The sequence below is a fragment of the Callorhinus ursinus genome, unplaced genomic scaffold, assembly GCF_003265705.2.
Source record: "Callorhinus ursinus isolate GAN/ISIS: 27379988/994484 unplaced genomic scaffold, GSC_fseal_2.0 scaffold8, whole genome shotgun sequence".
NCBI lineage: Eukaryota > Metazoa > Chordata > Mammalia > Carnivora > Otariidae > Callorhinus > Callorhinus ursinus.
In genome coordinates this window covers 22,223,179-22,241,773 of record NW_027397070.1, presented here as the reverse complement: position 1 = coordinate 22,241,773, position 18,595 = coordinate 22,223,179, and the positions used below count along the sequence as shown (strand labels likewise).

Below are 18,595 nucleotides of genomic sequence, written 5' to 3'. Positions count from 1 at the left end.
ATGCCTTCTAAGGATTTTAAGGGTGTTCATTGCAGATCCTCTCAAACACAGGGCTTCTAAGCATCTTAAGACTGTTGCCCGACACAGCCTTTCAGGGAGTCCAAGGTAGATTAGGGCTTATCTCAAAGAAATTTGTGAATGGGGTTTTCACCGGTGACATAACTGCCAATACAATTCACAGAACCCTACAAAGTATTTAAGGGAATTGTATCACTGGAAACGCTATCATATTGGACTGAAGGAGGTAGGCATGGTACCAAAAGAAAATAGGCCTTTTAGATACCTGAACTTCAATGGACATGAAGCATATTTAATATAACACTCAGCTACAAGCACAAGATTCTTTTGGTGGGAAATGAAACAATATTCTGAAGGCAGATATTAAAATCTCAGAGGGTGCAGCCAAGACTTGCACAAAATTATTATCAAGAAGTAGGGCTGAACCATAATCAAAGAACTGGCAAGATGTGCTTGAATGCTTTTCAGACTTTCTGTGGCCCACTGGTGTCCCATTTTCATGCTTACTGAATGCCAATGTATTTTGGATATTTGCGGGACAGGTTACTTCTTAGTTCATGAATCTTCAGATGGAGAGGAAGAAAATCATCTAAGCTTGGACTTGATTTAGATTACAAAAATCTGGACCTCAAATCTGAACATAATGGCACCACAGATGCAAATTTAGGGGGCTACAGTGGTGCTAAGCTTTGCTTACAGGAGAATGTAAATTATTTGTGGCCAGAAGGAAAATTACTGTGGATTTAAAGTATGTCTACCAAATTTTGACACTTTCTATCATGAAAAGGAGTCTAATTCCTCCTCCCTTGAATATGAGCTGGCACTGGTGACTTCTGATGAAAAGCACACAACGGAATTGGTACATAATTTCTGAGATTTGGTGACAGAGTTTTCTACTTGGATTTCTCTCTTAGGATGTGTGCTCTAGGAACCCAGTTACCGTGCAGTGATGCAGTCCAGACCACATGGACAGGCACATGTCATTGTCTGGCCGGTACATCAGCTGAAATCCTGCCTGAAACACTGATCATCAAACATGGAAGTGATGGGGGAGGGGCGTGGGGGGATAGGTTAGTCTGGTGATGGGTATTAAAGAGGGCACATTCTGCGTAGAGCACTGGTTGTTATGCACAAACAATGAATCATGGAACAATACATCAAAAACTAATGATGTAATGTATGGTGATTAACATAACAATAAAAAATTTAGAGAATTAAAAAAAAAAACATGGAAGTGATGTAGCCTTCAAGATGATTTTGGTCACAGCAACCATCCAACTGCAATGTCATGAACAGACCGCAAGAAAAAACTAACTTGGGATGAGACCAGTCAATATTGAGAACCATGACATATAAATAAATGACTTTTTAAATTTAACATCACTAAATTTGGGGTGGTTTTGGATGCATTAATGGATAACCAGGACTCCTTCAATATTACTTTTATATGGAATCTTTGCACAATGCATATTCTCCCTCCCTCCCATCATACATATATGTAGCGTGTGTGCATGCATGTGGGTGCATGTGTGTGCATGTCTATACAGACACATACACATACACTTATTGACTTATTTATACGAAAGTTTACATTTTTTATGAAGTCACAAGTTTTCCTTTACGGTTTCTGCTCTTTGTGTTCTGCAAGTCTTTACCACTTCAAGACTGTAAATAAAGTCATGTGTCTTTTCTTCTAGTATTTTATTTTATTCTAATGTTTAAGTCATTGATCCATCTGGAATCTATTTTGTTATAAGACATTTGGTAAGGATCCATATTTTTTAAGATGACAAGCCAACATTTACTGAATAGTTTTATTCCTTCAAATAATCAGAATGTAAACCATGAATTTAGAGGCACCTGTATAGTCCCATGCACTAAAATATTCTTCCCAATTCTTTGTTGCTTCAAATTGTATTATTATTACCCAGTTCTCTTCTTGTAAGGCTCTGCTCTTGGAAACCTGTGAGAGAAAAATTTTAAGTTGGAAGCTTTTATCTACATTTTAGTGTGAATAAAGGATCTGAGCATAGTTATGGCATAAATACTGTTAGAAAACTTTGAAGTCTTGGGACTATACAAAGTAAATGTGAGAGGAAAATCACTTAGGGGGTAAAAGTGAAAACAGGTATTAAGAAACAGAAAGTAGTATTACCTGCCCAGAAATGCAAAGACTTCGAATAAAATTAATGAAGCTTCAGATTCACAGACATTCAGTTATACAGGCCCTTCCAAAGTCCTAGGATGGGTCGCAGCAATGAGGTCATACATTGTTTTTATACAATTTGCTGTCTCTTTTGCACTTCTACTTCCTGTCTTTCACACTTTCCCTGAGGTCAGAAGCATTGGCGTGGGCTTGGCAATATGGGGATCTGGCTGAAAGAAAGCTTTAGAGAAAGCATTTAATATGGGCTTAGTAGGGTATATTTATATGGTTTGTGGTTACATGATATAAGGATAAGTTATTGCTAGTTGTTCTGGTGTTGAAATTGCTTCCAAGAGTATACTGCCTACTCCCTGTGACTACTCACCCAGCACTGTGAGACAAAGATATATGGTCAAAGAGGTAAGTGCTTATTTAAATAATTGAGAAAGCTGAAATATACCATTTTTAACTGCAATTTGGAAAGACATTTTGGGCATTTCACTTAGAACAAGTGAAAAACACTCTTTATTTGGCAATACTCTCAAATTTATTTATTAAATAACTGAGGACAATTAGTGGATGGATAGATAACAAAACAAATGCAAAAATGATAAATAATATCAATAAAAATATTCTGTAATCAAGAACCAAATTACTGCCAAAACAAATTTCAGATCACATCAATAGATTTAATTAAGCAAAAATTTTAATTGAAGTTATAAATAGCCCTTTGGATTGTTTTTACAATGCAATTAAAGGAGAATAATGAATTGTTTGAGCCCATTAGTAAAAGATTTAAATTTTAGGCTGACCTGACATGAAACGCTAAACCAGTGAAGGAAACATGTAACTTTGGAGAAGGTATTAACAGTGGTGTGTTAATACATGTTTAATAACTGGTTCTTCAGGAAAAAAAAGTAAACAAAAGCCCCAATTTCTGGTTTTGCCAAGGGTATAAATACTCCCACCATGGCCACTTTAATCTACCAATATCATGTCACTGAACTCAAAGTTAGGAAGAGATGCACACAGTCAGCTCTTACGAGTACAACTTAGATGAGTGGTTTCCAGCCCTCTCATCACTGTATTACAAGGAGTATATCAACTGTAATCTGGTTCTCAAGTGTTGTTTGTTAATATTTGAGAGTAGTCATTACCCAGAAAAAGTTGAACTTCCTTGAAATATTATAGTTCATATGTGGAAAGAGAAAAGGGTTTTCTCAATTTGACAACAATCCTAAAGATGTGCATGGCATTAATAATATTCAGTTGTGAGACTGAGAAAACTTCCTATGTTATTAGTACAAATTTCAACAATCTTACTGGAGGAAAAACTGACTTGAGTATCTAAAGTTCATAAAAATATTAAAAATAATAGCCAATGGGGAGGAGATCAAAGAATATGTAGCCAGAAAATATAAGAAAGATTTTAAAAATAGATCAGGCAGTTGATGAAAATATATTATTTTTAAAACTTTGTTCTGTAAGTTTTGTTTAATTGCTACTCATAATTTACAATTTATTTTCTCATTCTAAGTAAATATTTGCTCTGTATTTAATTTTGTATTGATAATTTGCATTCTTTTTCTTAAAGAGAACCCTCAAAATTGTATTGATTTCAGACCCACAGACCCTGGATGTGCCATACAATTGATTCATAATTCATCTTAGAGCCAGCTCAACTTTCAGATGCTAAGTGATAGCCTATACAGTTGTGCTGACCTCTGATGTTAAATTTTGAAGGAGAAAAGTTTTTGTGTTCACAAATGAGTTGAGTTTTCTTCAGGATCCACCACTTACCAAATTTTATTTTTGGGTGAGTCATGTAATGTTTCTGAGTATTACTTTTTCATTTTGAAAATCAGGTTAACTTGTTTTTTAATTTTTTGTTTATTTTATTTTATTTTATTATGTTATGTTAATCACCTACATTACATCATTAGTTTTTGATGTAGCATTCCATGATTCATTGTTTGCATATAACACCCAGTGCTCCATTCAATACATGCCCTCTTTAATAACCATCACCCAGGCTAACCCATCCCCACCCCTCAGAACCCTCAGTTTGTTTCTCAGAGTCCATAGTCTCTCATGGTTCATCTCCTCCTCTGATTTCCCCCTCTTCATTTTTCCCTTCCTACTATCTTTTTTTTTCTTTTAACATATAATGTATTATTTGTTTCAGAGGTACAGGTCTGTGATTCAACAGTCTTACACAATTCACAGCACTCACCATAGCACAAACCCTCCCCAATGTCTATCACCCAGCCACCCCATCCCTCCCACCCCCTGCCACTCCAGCAACCCTCAGTTTGTTTCCTGAGATTAAGAATTCCTCATATCATTGAGATCATATGATACATGTCTTTCTCTGATTGACTTATTTCGTTTAGCATAATACCCTCTAGTTCCAACCATGTCGTTGCAAATGACAAGATGAACATATTATGAGCAACTATGTGCCAGCAAATTAGATAATCTGGAAGAAATGGATGCATTCCTAGAGATGTATAAACTACCAAAACTGAACCAGGAAGAAATAGAAAACCTGAACAGACCTATAACCACTAAGGAAATTGAAGCAGTCATCAAAAATCTCCCAACAAACAAGAGCCCAGGGCCAGATGGCTTCCCAGGGGAATTCTACCAAACATTTAAAGAAGAATTAATACCTATTCTTCTGAAACAGTTCCAAAAAAATAGAAATGGAAGGAAAACTTCCAAACTCATTTTATGAGGTCAGCATTACCTTGATCCCAAAATCAGACAAAGACCCCATCAAAAAGGAGAATTACAGACCAATATCCCTGATGAACATGGATGCAAAAATTCTCACCAAAATACTAGGTTAACTTGTTTTTGTATGCCTTTTAAGATAATTATTTTGGAGAATTGAGTTAAGTGATGTATGGGAAAATATTTTTATAGATTAATGAGATACATGTCATCCGTGAACATAGCTTTACTCTTATTGTATATATACAAGATATGTTGTGGTATTATGGTGAACTTCCACACAGGGATCCTCAAAACTTACTAAATTTTACAGAAACAACTTGGTAATATCATTTAATTATGTTAGAATGACCTATTCAAATGAATTTGTTAAGACACACTTTTTTTTAATTAAAATTCATGCAAAAATAATCTGCCTCATTCCATAAAGGATATAGGTAGCTTTCAATTAAGATGATGAGGGAGGTAAAGCTTTAGTATACACTCTGCTCCTGAATTCCTTTAAATGTCTTTAGAACTATTTTAAAATAGTATTTTATGCAATCCCATGGAGAAATAAAAAACAATTATCTTCTAGATTTAGTCAGAATTTTACAAACCCTCCTACTGTCCAGTAGAGAATTAAGAATTCTTATTTCTTTGAAATCAAGACTGACCCCAAATTGGCAGGTTGTGGGTTTTTTTTGCTGATTTTAATTCATGTTGCTACATGCATCGTAATTTTTTTAGTGCTGGTCACTGGCACTCTGTGTGGCTAATCCACATTTTGCTGCTTGAGTGACTGATGAGAAGCCTCATTATAAAATATTACTTTGTCAAAGAAGCCAGCCTTTATTTATGACCAATTAGTTCCTGGATGTTGACCTTCAGTTAAACCAATAAATAAATTGAAGCTGCTTTTGCTAGAGCTCTATAGAGGTAGTTCATGAATATATAAATAGGATAATAAAATAGATAATCAAGAAGTCATATATCTGTCCATATATGGATCTATAACTTAGCATATGATAAAATGTATTTTGTCATTATTAAAATAATATGAAGTACATTTATTCTTATAGAAAATGCCTAAAAGTAATATAAAAACCAGGACATAAGAATGGTACATATAAAATTATTGTAAGAAAACATGTCCAAATCTTTAATAGTCTATATCTCTATATTTTTGTCATGCATATATGCTAATTATTCAATAAACATGCATTATATTTTTAAGCAGAAAAAAATGACTTTTTGAGACAATCTTTAGTTCCTCTTGTTAGCCTTTTATATTTCAACTCTACTAGGCACTATAAACTAGATTTCCATTCTCCTTTATGTTGCAGTGCCCCCACCATTTATAAATGGTTTATTAGGTCTGTGGGGGTGAAGGATGGAAATTACAGAGAGTTTGAAATAACCTTGAAGTTAGAAGGCACACTTCCAAAGATTTTCCCCATTTCTGACATCGACTACAAGTTTGGGGGATTCCCCAAACGAACTTCAGGTTTGATAATTCACTGTAAGGACTCACAGAACTCACTGAAGGGAATTATTCTCATGGTTATGATTTACTACAGGGAAGGAAGACAGATTAAAAATCAGCAGAGGAATGAAGTACAATGGGTAGAATCTGAGGGAATTACCAGACCAAGGAGCTTCCTTATCCTCTCCCTACTGAGTTAGGGTACATTACTCTTCTAGCATTAATTTGTAACAATAGGCCTTGAAACCAACCAGGAAAACCTGTCCAAGCTCCAGTGTTCAGAGTTTTATCGAGGATCCACTATGTAGTCATGACTGATTGTGCACATGATAATTGAAAGTCTCCAGATCAATTAATAACACTGACCCAAAGACCTACTTCATATTGTTGGTTTCTCTGGCACTGTCAGCCTTCAACCTAAATTATATTGTTAGACTATCTAGTATCTCTTTGCAAACAGAAAACCCTAGAAATTACTTCCCAGAAGCTTTGGGCAAAGCCAAATTCTTTACACAGGGACTAGGCTGATCAATAATGTAGTGGTTTACCATGTATTCTAAATAGTATGGCATTTTATTTCTGATCTAGTCCTCCGTATCTGCTGATGTAGAAGAAGACCAAAACACGAATTGATTAAAATGTTTGACAGGTGAGACAGAATTTTTAAGAAAGCCTTCCAGGGGCACCTGGGTGGCTCAGTCATTAAGCGTCTGCCTTTGGCTGAGGTCATGGTCCCAGGGTCCTGGGATCGAGCCCCACATCGGGCTCCCTGCTCAGCAGGAAGCCTGCTTCTCCCTCTCCCACTTTCCCTGCTTGTGTTCCCTCTCTCTCTCTCTGTCAAATAAATAAATAAAATCTTAAAAAAAAAAAGAAAGCCTTCCAAAGTCAGTACTTTGTCAATTAGAATACTTATTTCATAATTAAAGAACTCGTATATCTAATTCCTAAGCTTGTTTGCTTTTATTAAGAAAAAATTGTTCAGTGGATAAAGATATTGTCTACTAAACATACAAGATTCATTTAACCTAAAATACAATTGAGTGTTTTGGTATAAATGATTAAATAATATCAACATCTAACTAAATATTTGCTCATGCATGTCTGTAAACCTAGTAAACCAGATAAACTTCATATTATTGGCAAACAACTAGGGCAGTAGGGGGAAAAAACAACATTGCTCCCAACATTATGCTTTTTAAATAAATGGACAGGTACCTAAATCTAAAGCACAGGAAGCCCATGCCCTCAATATGTGGGAAGACAAGTCTCACACATAGCACCCCAACCCAAGATCAGAATTTTCAGATTGGACTAAGTCCTTTTAAGAGAGAAGGACTTTTAAATACATATGTAGATTCTTTGTATTGAGTCATCTTTAGTATAGCATTTTTATTATTATACTTTATTATAGCATCTTCATTATTTTGATTATAAATTATATTTTGGTATAGCATTACTTAAATATTTATTTAAAAACTACACATCAATTATTTACTATATAAATCTGATTAATGCAGCTTATAAATTTTGTATAAGTATGAAACCTAAACAAGTAAACAAGTAAAAATTTACAAACTAAAATCAATCAAATTCTAATGCATATACTTATGTGTTACTTCTCTCTGATTTCACCCTCACCTATTTTTTCCAATTTTATGGAACAATATAAAAAATCACTCATTTGGGGGGAACTTGTGCTGTACTACCAAAGCATGAAGGTAAGTGTACATACTCAGTTCCTATATCCAAAATAAAAAAAAAAAAAAAGATTCCCCAAAAGAGAAAAATCAAAATGAAATATCGGCCAAAAAAGGAAATGCATTAGACACTTGGGACTAAACATTTAAAATCATCTGCCTATACTTCTATTCACAAAATGTGCATTTGTCAAATACATAAGAGGACCATTGTGAAACAGGTGCATGAGAGACAGGCAGTATGACCACCCATTAGCCATCACAATAGACACAATCAGCTGACTTTGAAGAAAAGCCGGCCATAACCATGACTCTTACATTCACTACACAACTCTAGGAAAATATCAAGTTGCTCATCTAGGCTATCAGACATTTTGAGATTATAGTTCCCAGTGTGAAGTTACTAAGAAACACAGATAAAAATGACTGTTCATCATCAATGGAAACTTCACACCTCATTGAGAGCCCAAGCAGGAACATGATCTCTTAATCACAATACACCATCAAACACCAAGTGATGAGACACTACAAAATGACTCAGTGATCAACAATGCAGATGGTTCCAGCAGCAGGAGAGGACATCCAGGGTGCCTATCAGTATTAGTATATTAGACTCCAATGCATAATCTTCTTTGAGAATAAAGTCCACGTTTAGCTCTTTGTGAAATGGTTGTATTGCGATGTTAAAAAAGGAAAGAAATTGCTGCATTGAACTGATACATAGGACTATTCTCTTCCAGTCTTTGCATGAAGGCAGAAGAAATGTGATTGCCTAGTGTTAATTCCAAGTACTTAAAACCTGCCTTGATGCATACCTAATCAACAAGTACAGCTGTGTATTGTTTTATTGTGCCTCATTGTATTGTGCTTCACAGATATGACATTTTTTTAAATATATTAGAGGTTTGTGGCAACCCTGTGTTGAGCAAGTTTATTGGTGTCATTTTTCCAATAGCATTGCTCACTTTGTGTCTCTGTGTCACATTTTGGCAATTCCTACGATATTGAAAACTTTTTCATTATTATTATATTTCTTATTGTTATCTGTGACCAGTGATTATGATAGACTGAAAGCTCAGATGATGGTTAGCATTTTCTAGCAATATTATTAAATTAAGGTGTGTATTTTTTAGACATAATGCCATTGTACATTTAACAGTATAGTGTACACATAGTATAGTGTAAACATAACTTTTATATGAAATGGGAAGCCAAAAAATTAATTTGACTCACTTTATTACAATATTCACTTTTCACTTTCTGGCAGTGGTCTGGAACTGATCTCCCAATATCTCTGAGGTATGCCTGTACAGAATATTGCAGACCTCTTACACAGAAGTTGGAGAATAGGAAAAAGAAACCATGCAGGAAAGAATTCTTCAGAGTCAAAGCTGAATCATTAAGTCCAAACATGTTTACCTGCCTCCTTTCTAAGGATTCCTAGAAAATGATCTCTCAGACACATCCCCAAATTTACTTTCCCAGATTATGCATTATTAGCTTCAGCCAAGTTTGTTATTTCTATTTTTCCTGGGTATGCAGAGCTAAATGGTGGCATGCTGGAGCCAGCTAATATTGGCTGACAAAAGTTGATTGTGTGCATCTGTCCCCATCTACATCTTCATTGATATGACATTCGTGACTGAAATTGATGATGGAGTATTTACACCACAGAGGTCAGTTAACAATGGAAGTTGTGGTTTTCCTCTCCCTGCCCCTGCTCCCCAATGAGCAAGCTGTTAAATACTTACCAACACACCACTGTACCTCAGTAGTGTTGTGCATTCATTCAAACATTTGTTATTATGGGTCACATGATTTGCCAAAAACAGGTGACCAACAGTGAGCCATATAGACATGCTCCTTGTTTCCACAGCTCTTAACAGTCTTATGTAATTGTCATGCCCCCTTCTTGTCTTATTCCTTACCTTCACCTACATATATCCTACTCATTCTTTAAGCCATATCTATTTGATAAGGCACCAGTGTCTCTCTTTCCTAAATGTTTATTGCACTTATGAAAGTAATAAATTTAGCAAATAAAAAAAATCAGATTTTCCATGTATCATCTTCTTGACTATATTTCAGGCTACTTCAAAACAGGCAAGTTTTATACTTTTTTGCAAGGTTTTCTTAGCATGACGCACATTGTGGGTGCCAGGAGCCAGAAGATAGGGGACATTCAAAATTTTGGAATTGATGGAGGGTAATGCTTTTAACATTTAAATAGAATAGTGTGGCTCATCCATTTTCTGCAGGGTTCCCTCTAATACTTACAAGGCTAGGGAAAGAAGTATAAATGGAGAATCCCAGTCTGGCTCTCACCTTCTCTTCCTGCCCCCTGACTTTGTCCTGCAACTGTAAGGGGCCCCATGCATAAACGTAATAGGGTGACCAACCTTTCCATTTTGCCTGGGACTAAGGTGTTTTGGAGGATACAGGACTTCAATGCTAAAACTGGTACAATTCCAGCAAACCATGATTGGTCACCTTTAGGATTAAGGAAAAAGGATTATGCAAACAAGCCCTCATAACACAACATCTGTTGGTCAGCGAATTCTAGGGGTTTGAAAACACAAAGCAGGACTTAGACAAGTGTCAGTGATGGAGATGGTAATTGACCTCTGTTTGGCTATATTCCTTTTAACTCACAGACTCCTTTCCCCCAGGATGATGATAGATTCTAGGCATGTAGTAGTAGAAACAGATGCAAACATGTTTATAATGTTAAAGATATTAAAAGCATGTTCATGCTATCCTCATTTCTTTTCTTCAGTCTTGCAAAGCCTTTCTTCCTGACCTCCCTGCATCCATTTTTTGCCCCTTCCAGTCTATTGACTATATTATATACAACAAGAAGGATATTCACCATATTATTTACAATAAGTGATAAAAAAGATAAAAAAGATCTAAAAAAGAGTGATAAAAAAGATTTTAAAAAGTGATATTAACCATATTATATACAACAAGAGTGATAAAACCTGTGTAAAGCTCTTCAACGGTCTTAAACAAAAGAGAAGAATACCTAATTTGGTAAATTGGGCCCTGCATGACACACAAGGCCCCCCTCATACACATACTATACTCATATTATGCCACTAACCCCCTCACTCATAGTCATACTGGCCTTACTTTAGTTCCTGAAGTGGTTCAGGTTCTTGCCTGCTTCAGAGCCTCTGCATATACCAAGACCCGCATCCATAGTCACTATATGAAATCTCTTTTTTGATAAAGTTGTCCCTGTCCATTCCTCAGGCTAGCTCAGGGCTTCATTCCAGGCTCTCAGGGCTCTGCTTTTCCTTTTTGGCACATTTTGTACTTAGCAATATGATGATATATTATTTGAGGAGCATTCAAATCCTTTCCTACACTTGTAAGCCCAGTGAGAGTGATACAACCTTCCTTGCTGCTTTCTCTCTGTATTCAGGCTTACACAGTAAATAAGACCTATTTGAGGAAAATAGGAATGTAGAAATAAAGGAAGAAAGGAGACATAAGCAAGCTTTAATATAATATGGAAAAGTTCTCTAAATTGGGAGTTTTAATATTTCTATCCTGATATGGATATTTTGTAAACCCCAATCACTTTAAGGATAGGAGTTATTTTGTCAGAACTTATTTGTTTCCCTTTTTTTTTTTAATTTATTTTTTAAGTGGGCTCCACGCTGGCTGTGGAGCCCAATATGGGGCTTGAACTAACAACTCTGAGATCAAGACCCGAGCTGAAATCAAGAGTCAGATGCTTAACTGACTGAGCCACACAGGCGCCCCTATTTGTGTCCCTTTTAACGAGAAAGCATGAGTGGAGTATAGTCACACTGGAAGGACTTTGTTCCATGTCATGGATTTGTGAAACAGCACTAAGGAATCAAAACAAAACTACAAAAATTCAAGTAGGGATTACAGAGTATTCACAAATTCTCTTTCTCTTTCATTTTCCTCCTTCCCACATTCTGATCCCAAACATAATACTTTTATAAAAACACGTATTAGAAGGAAAAAAGGGTATTAAACTCATTCTCATGTGTAAAAGATTAATAAAGCATAAATAGTTATTCTTCTATAGTTTCTAGCAGCTGTAACACTTGAAAATGCAAATAGCCTTAAGTTGAAAAATTCAGTTGGTATTTCAATTTTGTGGATGTCGTTTTGATAATAAGATCATTCCATATGGCCAAATAAAACTGCCAAAGTTTCATGTTTCTAAAGCAATTATCAAGCAATATATGCAATAGATATGTTTCCACTCTCATCTCTTTTTGAACCTTATCAGACAGCCTATGCCAAGAAACCACTTTACCTAGAGAAGGAAACCACATACTCTTTGAGAAATAGCAATTGATCTATAAATGCTGGTGGGAAATAAGAATTCTGGAAAATTGATTATTTAGACAAAGCAGACACAAACTATATTGCATAGCTGGAGACACCTTCCTTATTTACCGAAAATATGTCTTTTGTACTTAAGACAAAGCCTAGGGCAAAAGACCGATGCCCAAGATGGACAGCAGGAAGACAAGTGTTTCTCTGGCTAGTGTGGCAAAGCCCAATTCGCTACCCGGCAACCTACAGGGGAATATACCTAGCCACTATCGGCTCTGCTCATGTGCCAACAGAGGCATAGAGTGTTGCTGTATCCATGGTGGGGATGTCCTGAAAGAGTGTCTTCCTGTCGTCATCAGGACTCTATGGTTCCCACAGGGAAGATGGGCAGTGTATATAAGGCGCATGCGCCGGTGTGGGAGAGCGCGCCTCTTTCTCTTCGACGTGCGCAGACGTTCATGGTGTTGCTATGGGCCGTAGACCCGCTCGCTGTTACCGGTATTGTAAGAACAAGCCGTATCCAAAGTCTCGTTTTTGCCGAGGTGTCCCTGATGCCAAGATCCGCATCTTTGACCTGGGTCGGAAGAAGGCAAAAGTGGATGAGTTCCCACTCTGTGGCCACATGGTGTCTGATGAATATGAGCAGCTCTCCTCTGAAGCCCTGGAGGCCGCTCGAATTTGTGCCAACAAGTACATGGTGAAAAGTTGTGGCAAGGATGGCTTTCACATTCGAGTGCGGCTTCATCCCTTCCATGTCATCCGCATCAACAAGATGCTGTCCTGTGCTGGGGCTGACAGGCTCCAGACAGGGATGCGAGGTGCCTTTGGAAAGCCCCAGGGCACAGTGGCCAGAGTCCACATTGGCCAAGTCATCATGTCCATCCGCACCAAGCTTCAGAATAAGGAACATGTGATTGAAGCCTTACGCAGGGCCAAGTTCAAGTTCCCTGGGTGCCAGAAGATCCATATCTCCAAGAAGTGGGGCTTTACCAAGTTTAATGCTAATGAATTTGAAGACAAAGTGGCCAAGAAGCGCCTCATCCCTGACGGCTGTGGAGTCAAATACATTCCCAATCGCGGCCGTCTGGACAAGTGGCGAGCTCTGCACTCCTGAGGTCTTTCTTTGACAGCATTGACTCCTTTGACCATGCTGGTCTGACATGCTCACCAATAAATCTTATTTACTGACAAATAAATACTTTTTTAATATTTTAAATAGTTTTAAAATGTTTATCCAATTTTTAGAATATAGAGTACGAGAGAAATAATTTTTGTATCAAAGCAGAATTTTAATGGCAAATGAAACTTTCCTTCAAGTGCGAATGAAACAATCCATTTGTGATTTATAGAGAAAGTTACTGCAGTTCTAATCCAAACACTTTTAACTTGGGACAGTAGGGAAATATGTCAAAAGTTTTGTTTGTAGTGAAGACATAAATTATGCAGCTATCCTTACTTTGAATTAAAAAAAGAGCTAGAAAAAAATCTAAGATTTGAGGAGAAAAGATTGTTGTTGTTTATGGAAAATACACAATAGGGATGAAAATAATAATAGGCATTAATGATATTTCAATTACAATCTCTGAAACTAAAAGATCCATTCTTAATCTTGTTGCTTATGTTTTCCTTATAAATTTCTGCACATTGATTTTAGAATTTCCCATCACCTCCAATTATCAGCCTTTGGACAGTTCTTTATGAATGCAAAAGGTTTCCTCAGACAAGCCTTACATTATCTTACACTCAGGAGACAACAGTCCAATCTTTTCTTCTTCACAAAAAGGTCATAGGTTGACAACCGAGTTCACATTGCTTGTATCTGAGTCCCAGTAGAACCAACAGAAAAGAGAAAATGACACCAAATCAACTATCTGCTTTAAAGGACCCTAGAGAGAGTTTACAATCTGTAGGTGCTTGCCCTACTTAGAGTTACATTGATCATACAGGTGTGTTTGTTTGTCTCAAATTGCTTTGGAAACTACATAAGCTAAAATTTCTGGGTGTGTATTACATTTTAAAATTCTGGTTCTTTAAATTATTTAGTCTTCTGAATCTCAATCTTGCCGACAGTGCCCTCACTTCTTTGTTTTTTATTATTTTTTTTAAAGATTTTATTTATTTATTTGACAGAGAGAGAGCACAAGTAGGCAGAGCAGCAGGCAGAGGGAGAGGGAGAAGCAGACTCCCCGCTGAACAAGGAGCCCGATGCGGGGCTCAATCCCAGGACTCTGGGGCCATGACCTGAGCTGAAGGCAGCCGCTTAACGAACTGAGCCACCCAGGCGCCCCGCCCTCACTTCTTTAAAACTAACCACTTTCAGGTCAATATATTGAATGAAAGCAGCAAGAGGAGTACTAAATAGTGTAGAGACATATGCTTATTAAATTATTTCCATTAACTTAAAAAAATTCTTTTGTCAACCCTAAAAGTTTGCATCTGACAATATTTTTTTCAGGCTCCTACTATAAGGAATGTCCTACTTGTATATTTTCAAGCAAGGTTGCTGTATTAAGCTATATTTTTTATATTATATATAAATGAGAAAGATAAATACTAAATAACACAAATATATAGAAAGGGTTCTTCTGCTTAAGAAGTACTTTCCTTTTTGTGTTTTGTTTGATGCTTTAAAACTCCTGAAGTTTTCTGGGAAATTAAGCCCCGTGCAATTCATAAATGAGGGTAGACATGAGCCAGATCTTCTGGCTCCTGTCCAGTCTTGTTTACTTTCTGCCATACTGTCTTTCAAAAACAAAAACAAGCTCAAATCAAAATGCGAAGCACAACAAACAGTCCCTTAGTTACAGTGTTAATATAATGCAGTTTTGAAAATATTTTCCATCCTCATTATTTACACTTCTCTTTGGTCTCAAACTTCTCAAACATCTTGACCTTCAAACTTGGAACTCTATACTCACTCACTAAATATAGGTAGGCAGCTAAGGATAAGCCCATGAATGTCCTTGTCTGGTAGAGACTGGTAACTATGATTGTTTATGCATATAGGTATGTCAGTGAAAAGAAAATGAAAGATTCAAAATTATTACATTAAAAACTGGTGGATCTCATTAAGGTTTATTATTTGATTTTTCTGACAGTTGTCTATTATATAAGCTATTATATAAATTTTATTTCCTTTAAGGTTGATAGAAGGACACTTTCACTTTTTTTTAAACAAAATCCTATTATATTTTCTAAACCATGATTTTGTTTTTTCAGCATTTTTCTGTTTTCTGGTCATTTTAGTTATTAACAAATTGATAAGAAGACAGTTGAGCTGAAGGATAATTTGATTATATTTTTGCCAAGCTTGTCATTATTTCTAAATTTCTATTCAAAATGGAAAATTTAATTTGGGAACATATTATGTATTCATATATTCATGCACTACTGCAATGAAACAGAACTATCTGCTCTTTAAGAAAATGCAAGTACAGTTAACTAAATTCAAGTAAATATCGCCCTATAAAACTCTTTGATTTGGTTGATGGAGTCTCCAGGTTTTATGGAAAATACTGACTGAATCAGAAGATGATGAAAACTACAATTGGACCCTGCATCATTATCAATTTAGTTTTGAAAAGCACATTCCACAAATGATCATTATACAACTCACTATTTCTCCCCCCATTCAAAATATGCAATTATACTAAGCATATTTAGCCTGAAGTCCTTAATTTTTATAAAAATATACACTAGCTCTGGCATGAATTGACTGTCACTAACGTTGGCATGCATTTTATTTCCACTTTAGCAGCGTGGTACTACCTGCCTCAACAAAATTCAAGTAGGGCTTTCTGATACTTAGAGGGTCACCACGGACCTGAGGATTAAGCTGGGAGATCATGTAGCCCCAATCATCTCCTGTCTTTATGTTAATGACATGGGTTTGGGACTTTTCTTAGAGTAGTGATTTCAGTGTTTTCATAAAAATACCTACCTTTCTTTAAAGTAAGTAATGCAGAAAATAATGAGTAAAGTCAAAGTGAACTGAATTACACCATCAATAATAATTCAAAGTGAAGTCATTGCCATGCTTAACAGTGGATAATAAGGGAAATTCTGGCATTAGGACGACTGGATTTGAACCTTCCTTTCTCCACATACTTGGGCAAATTACTTAGTATCACCATTCCTTAATTTTCTTAACTGTAAAATGAGGTTAAGGCACTATAGATTATAAATTTGTTTTTAGGAGTAAATGAGAAAATGAATAGGATGGTGCCTTGCACATATTAAGTATACAGAATTAATGTTAATTTATGCTAATATCCGTGTTATCACGACTCCATTTGCTCCTGCCTCACTGCTTCTCAGCTTCTGATTTTTGCTGCTTGTAGTGTTACTATTTTTTTCATGATTTATAACCTTAATATTCTGTTTTGCAACCATTACACCCTCCAGTTGTCTAATCTGAGTTCTGTGTTTAATTGGATGCAATATTCTGATTTGAGTTTTATTTTTTATCTTCAGTTTTGTAATTTCCACTTTCATATTATTCTAGTTGGTTGTCTATTCTTGGAGCTCCTTTTGAAAAATGTTAACTGTGCTCTACCCATTATCCTTTACATATTACTCGCTAATGGAGATTTGCTTTATTTCCTTTCTCTTCCCAACAGATTAGATTTTTTATCTACCTTACCTTTTTCATTCAATACTCTTCTTTCTTTCTTCTCCTTTTTCTCATTTTTTTTTCAAAAGAACGATTATATGACTATCGTGCCATTATTTTCATCATGTTGATGTGTGATAACAGACTGTTCTATCAGACCTTCTATTTAATCCGAAAGATTGTAGGTAACTTTCTCTAGTCACACTTTCACAAAGTTTTTGTTATTTTTTGTTCACTTGTCCTCTTTCTGGGTGCCATAGTTTGAGGGTCGGATTTTGCTACCAACTCTTCCCTTGCTTCGGGATGAGAAGCTAGGGAAAGGAGGGAACTTGAAGGGTTAATTATAGCCTTTGATGGATGCTGGATTCTGACTCAACTTCTGAGAACCCATTAATTATCCTGCACCCAGGCTCACTCCTCAAGGTCAGGTGTGCAGCCCACCCTTCCAGCTGTGTGGTGTATTTCTTATCCTTGCTTCTGCTGCTGGTCAGTGCAGAACCCTGGAAAATGGTGAGCCCAAGTGCGAGCATCTTTGATGTTGCTAGTGGTTCCACCTGTCAATGGATTTTCATACAATTTTCATACAATCTGTAATAGTTACACAAGGGAAATATATACTTAGTACATTTCTTTCTATATCAGGCTATTAGTGAGACATTTTTAAATCTCGTGTTTCTCTAGGAATGTTTCTAGGAGTTTGGAGAGTTTTGAAGAGGTGCATTTCATAAATGGTCATTAAATAAACCACTATTTCTCCCCATCCCTCAAAATATGGAATTATACTAGAACTATTTAGCCAGAGATCTTCTAATTAAAAAAAAAAACACACACACACAAAAACCAGCTCTGGGCTATTACATTAGAATACATCTTCATTTTTTTTTTTCTCCTAAATTTATGATAGGCTTAGAACATGACCTTTTCCTTGGTGCCTTTTGGCCGTATTTCTTTTACTATATTTTTCATTTCATTAGGTGTTGGCAAGGAGATTCTTTCATCCTGTTTTACTTCAGTTTATTCACCCAGAAGTCCTCTTAATGTTATGGTAAAAATTATCTGTTTCTGAAACTTTAACTTTAAAACAATTCATGTAAAAAATATGCTTCCATATGTTTATAACAATTTCTAGTTATCTTTTATTGGTGTGGATCTCTAATAATTATAGCTAAAATTACTCTATCAAAATGAAGAAATTTTAATATAAATTCTAAAAACATTAATTTTGTGTTTGTGTCCATACAGAATCTCAATAATTTTTATTATGTTATAAATAATTGACCAATTAATTCTTCATATTATATAAGTTAAATAGGCTTCTCAGAGTAATTGATCAAAAGATATTTTTGTGCTCTAAATATTTAAAGGATAGGACCATGTTTATAGTAGAAATTATCATATTTTGAGAATTATACTATTAAACTCTTCAAGGGTCCTATTCATGAAATTCTCTGGTGTCCCAAGTTGACTGGTTACTGATAAAGAGAAATATGAGAGGTTTTGAAGGGGGCATGGCACCTTTTGGGAAATATGGGGTTCTTGAAGGAGCAACTATTCTTTTTCCTCTCTGGATGGGGAGAGGGGGGACAGGGAGCAGTACA

At 35.9% G+C, this 18,595-nt stretch overlaps 1 protein-coding gene across 1 annotated transcript; it reads left to right on the top strand.

The window, feature by feature from the left end:
• The first annotated feature begins 12,822 nt into the window (after positions 1-12,822).
• Positions 12,823-13,601, top strand: RPL10L (ribosomal protein L10 like). The gene has a single exon (XM_025869134.2). It carries the CDS (start codon positions 12,855-12,857, stop codon positions 13,497-13,499), a length of 645 nt encoding a protein of 214 aa, XP_025724919.1. The 5' UTR covers positions 12,823-12,854; the 3' UTR covers positions 13,500-13,601.
• Positions 13,602-18,595: the final 4,994 nt, after the last annotated feature.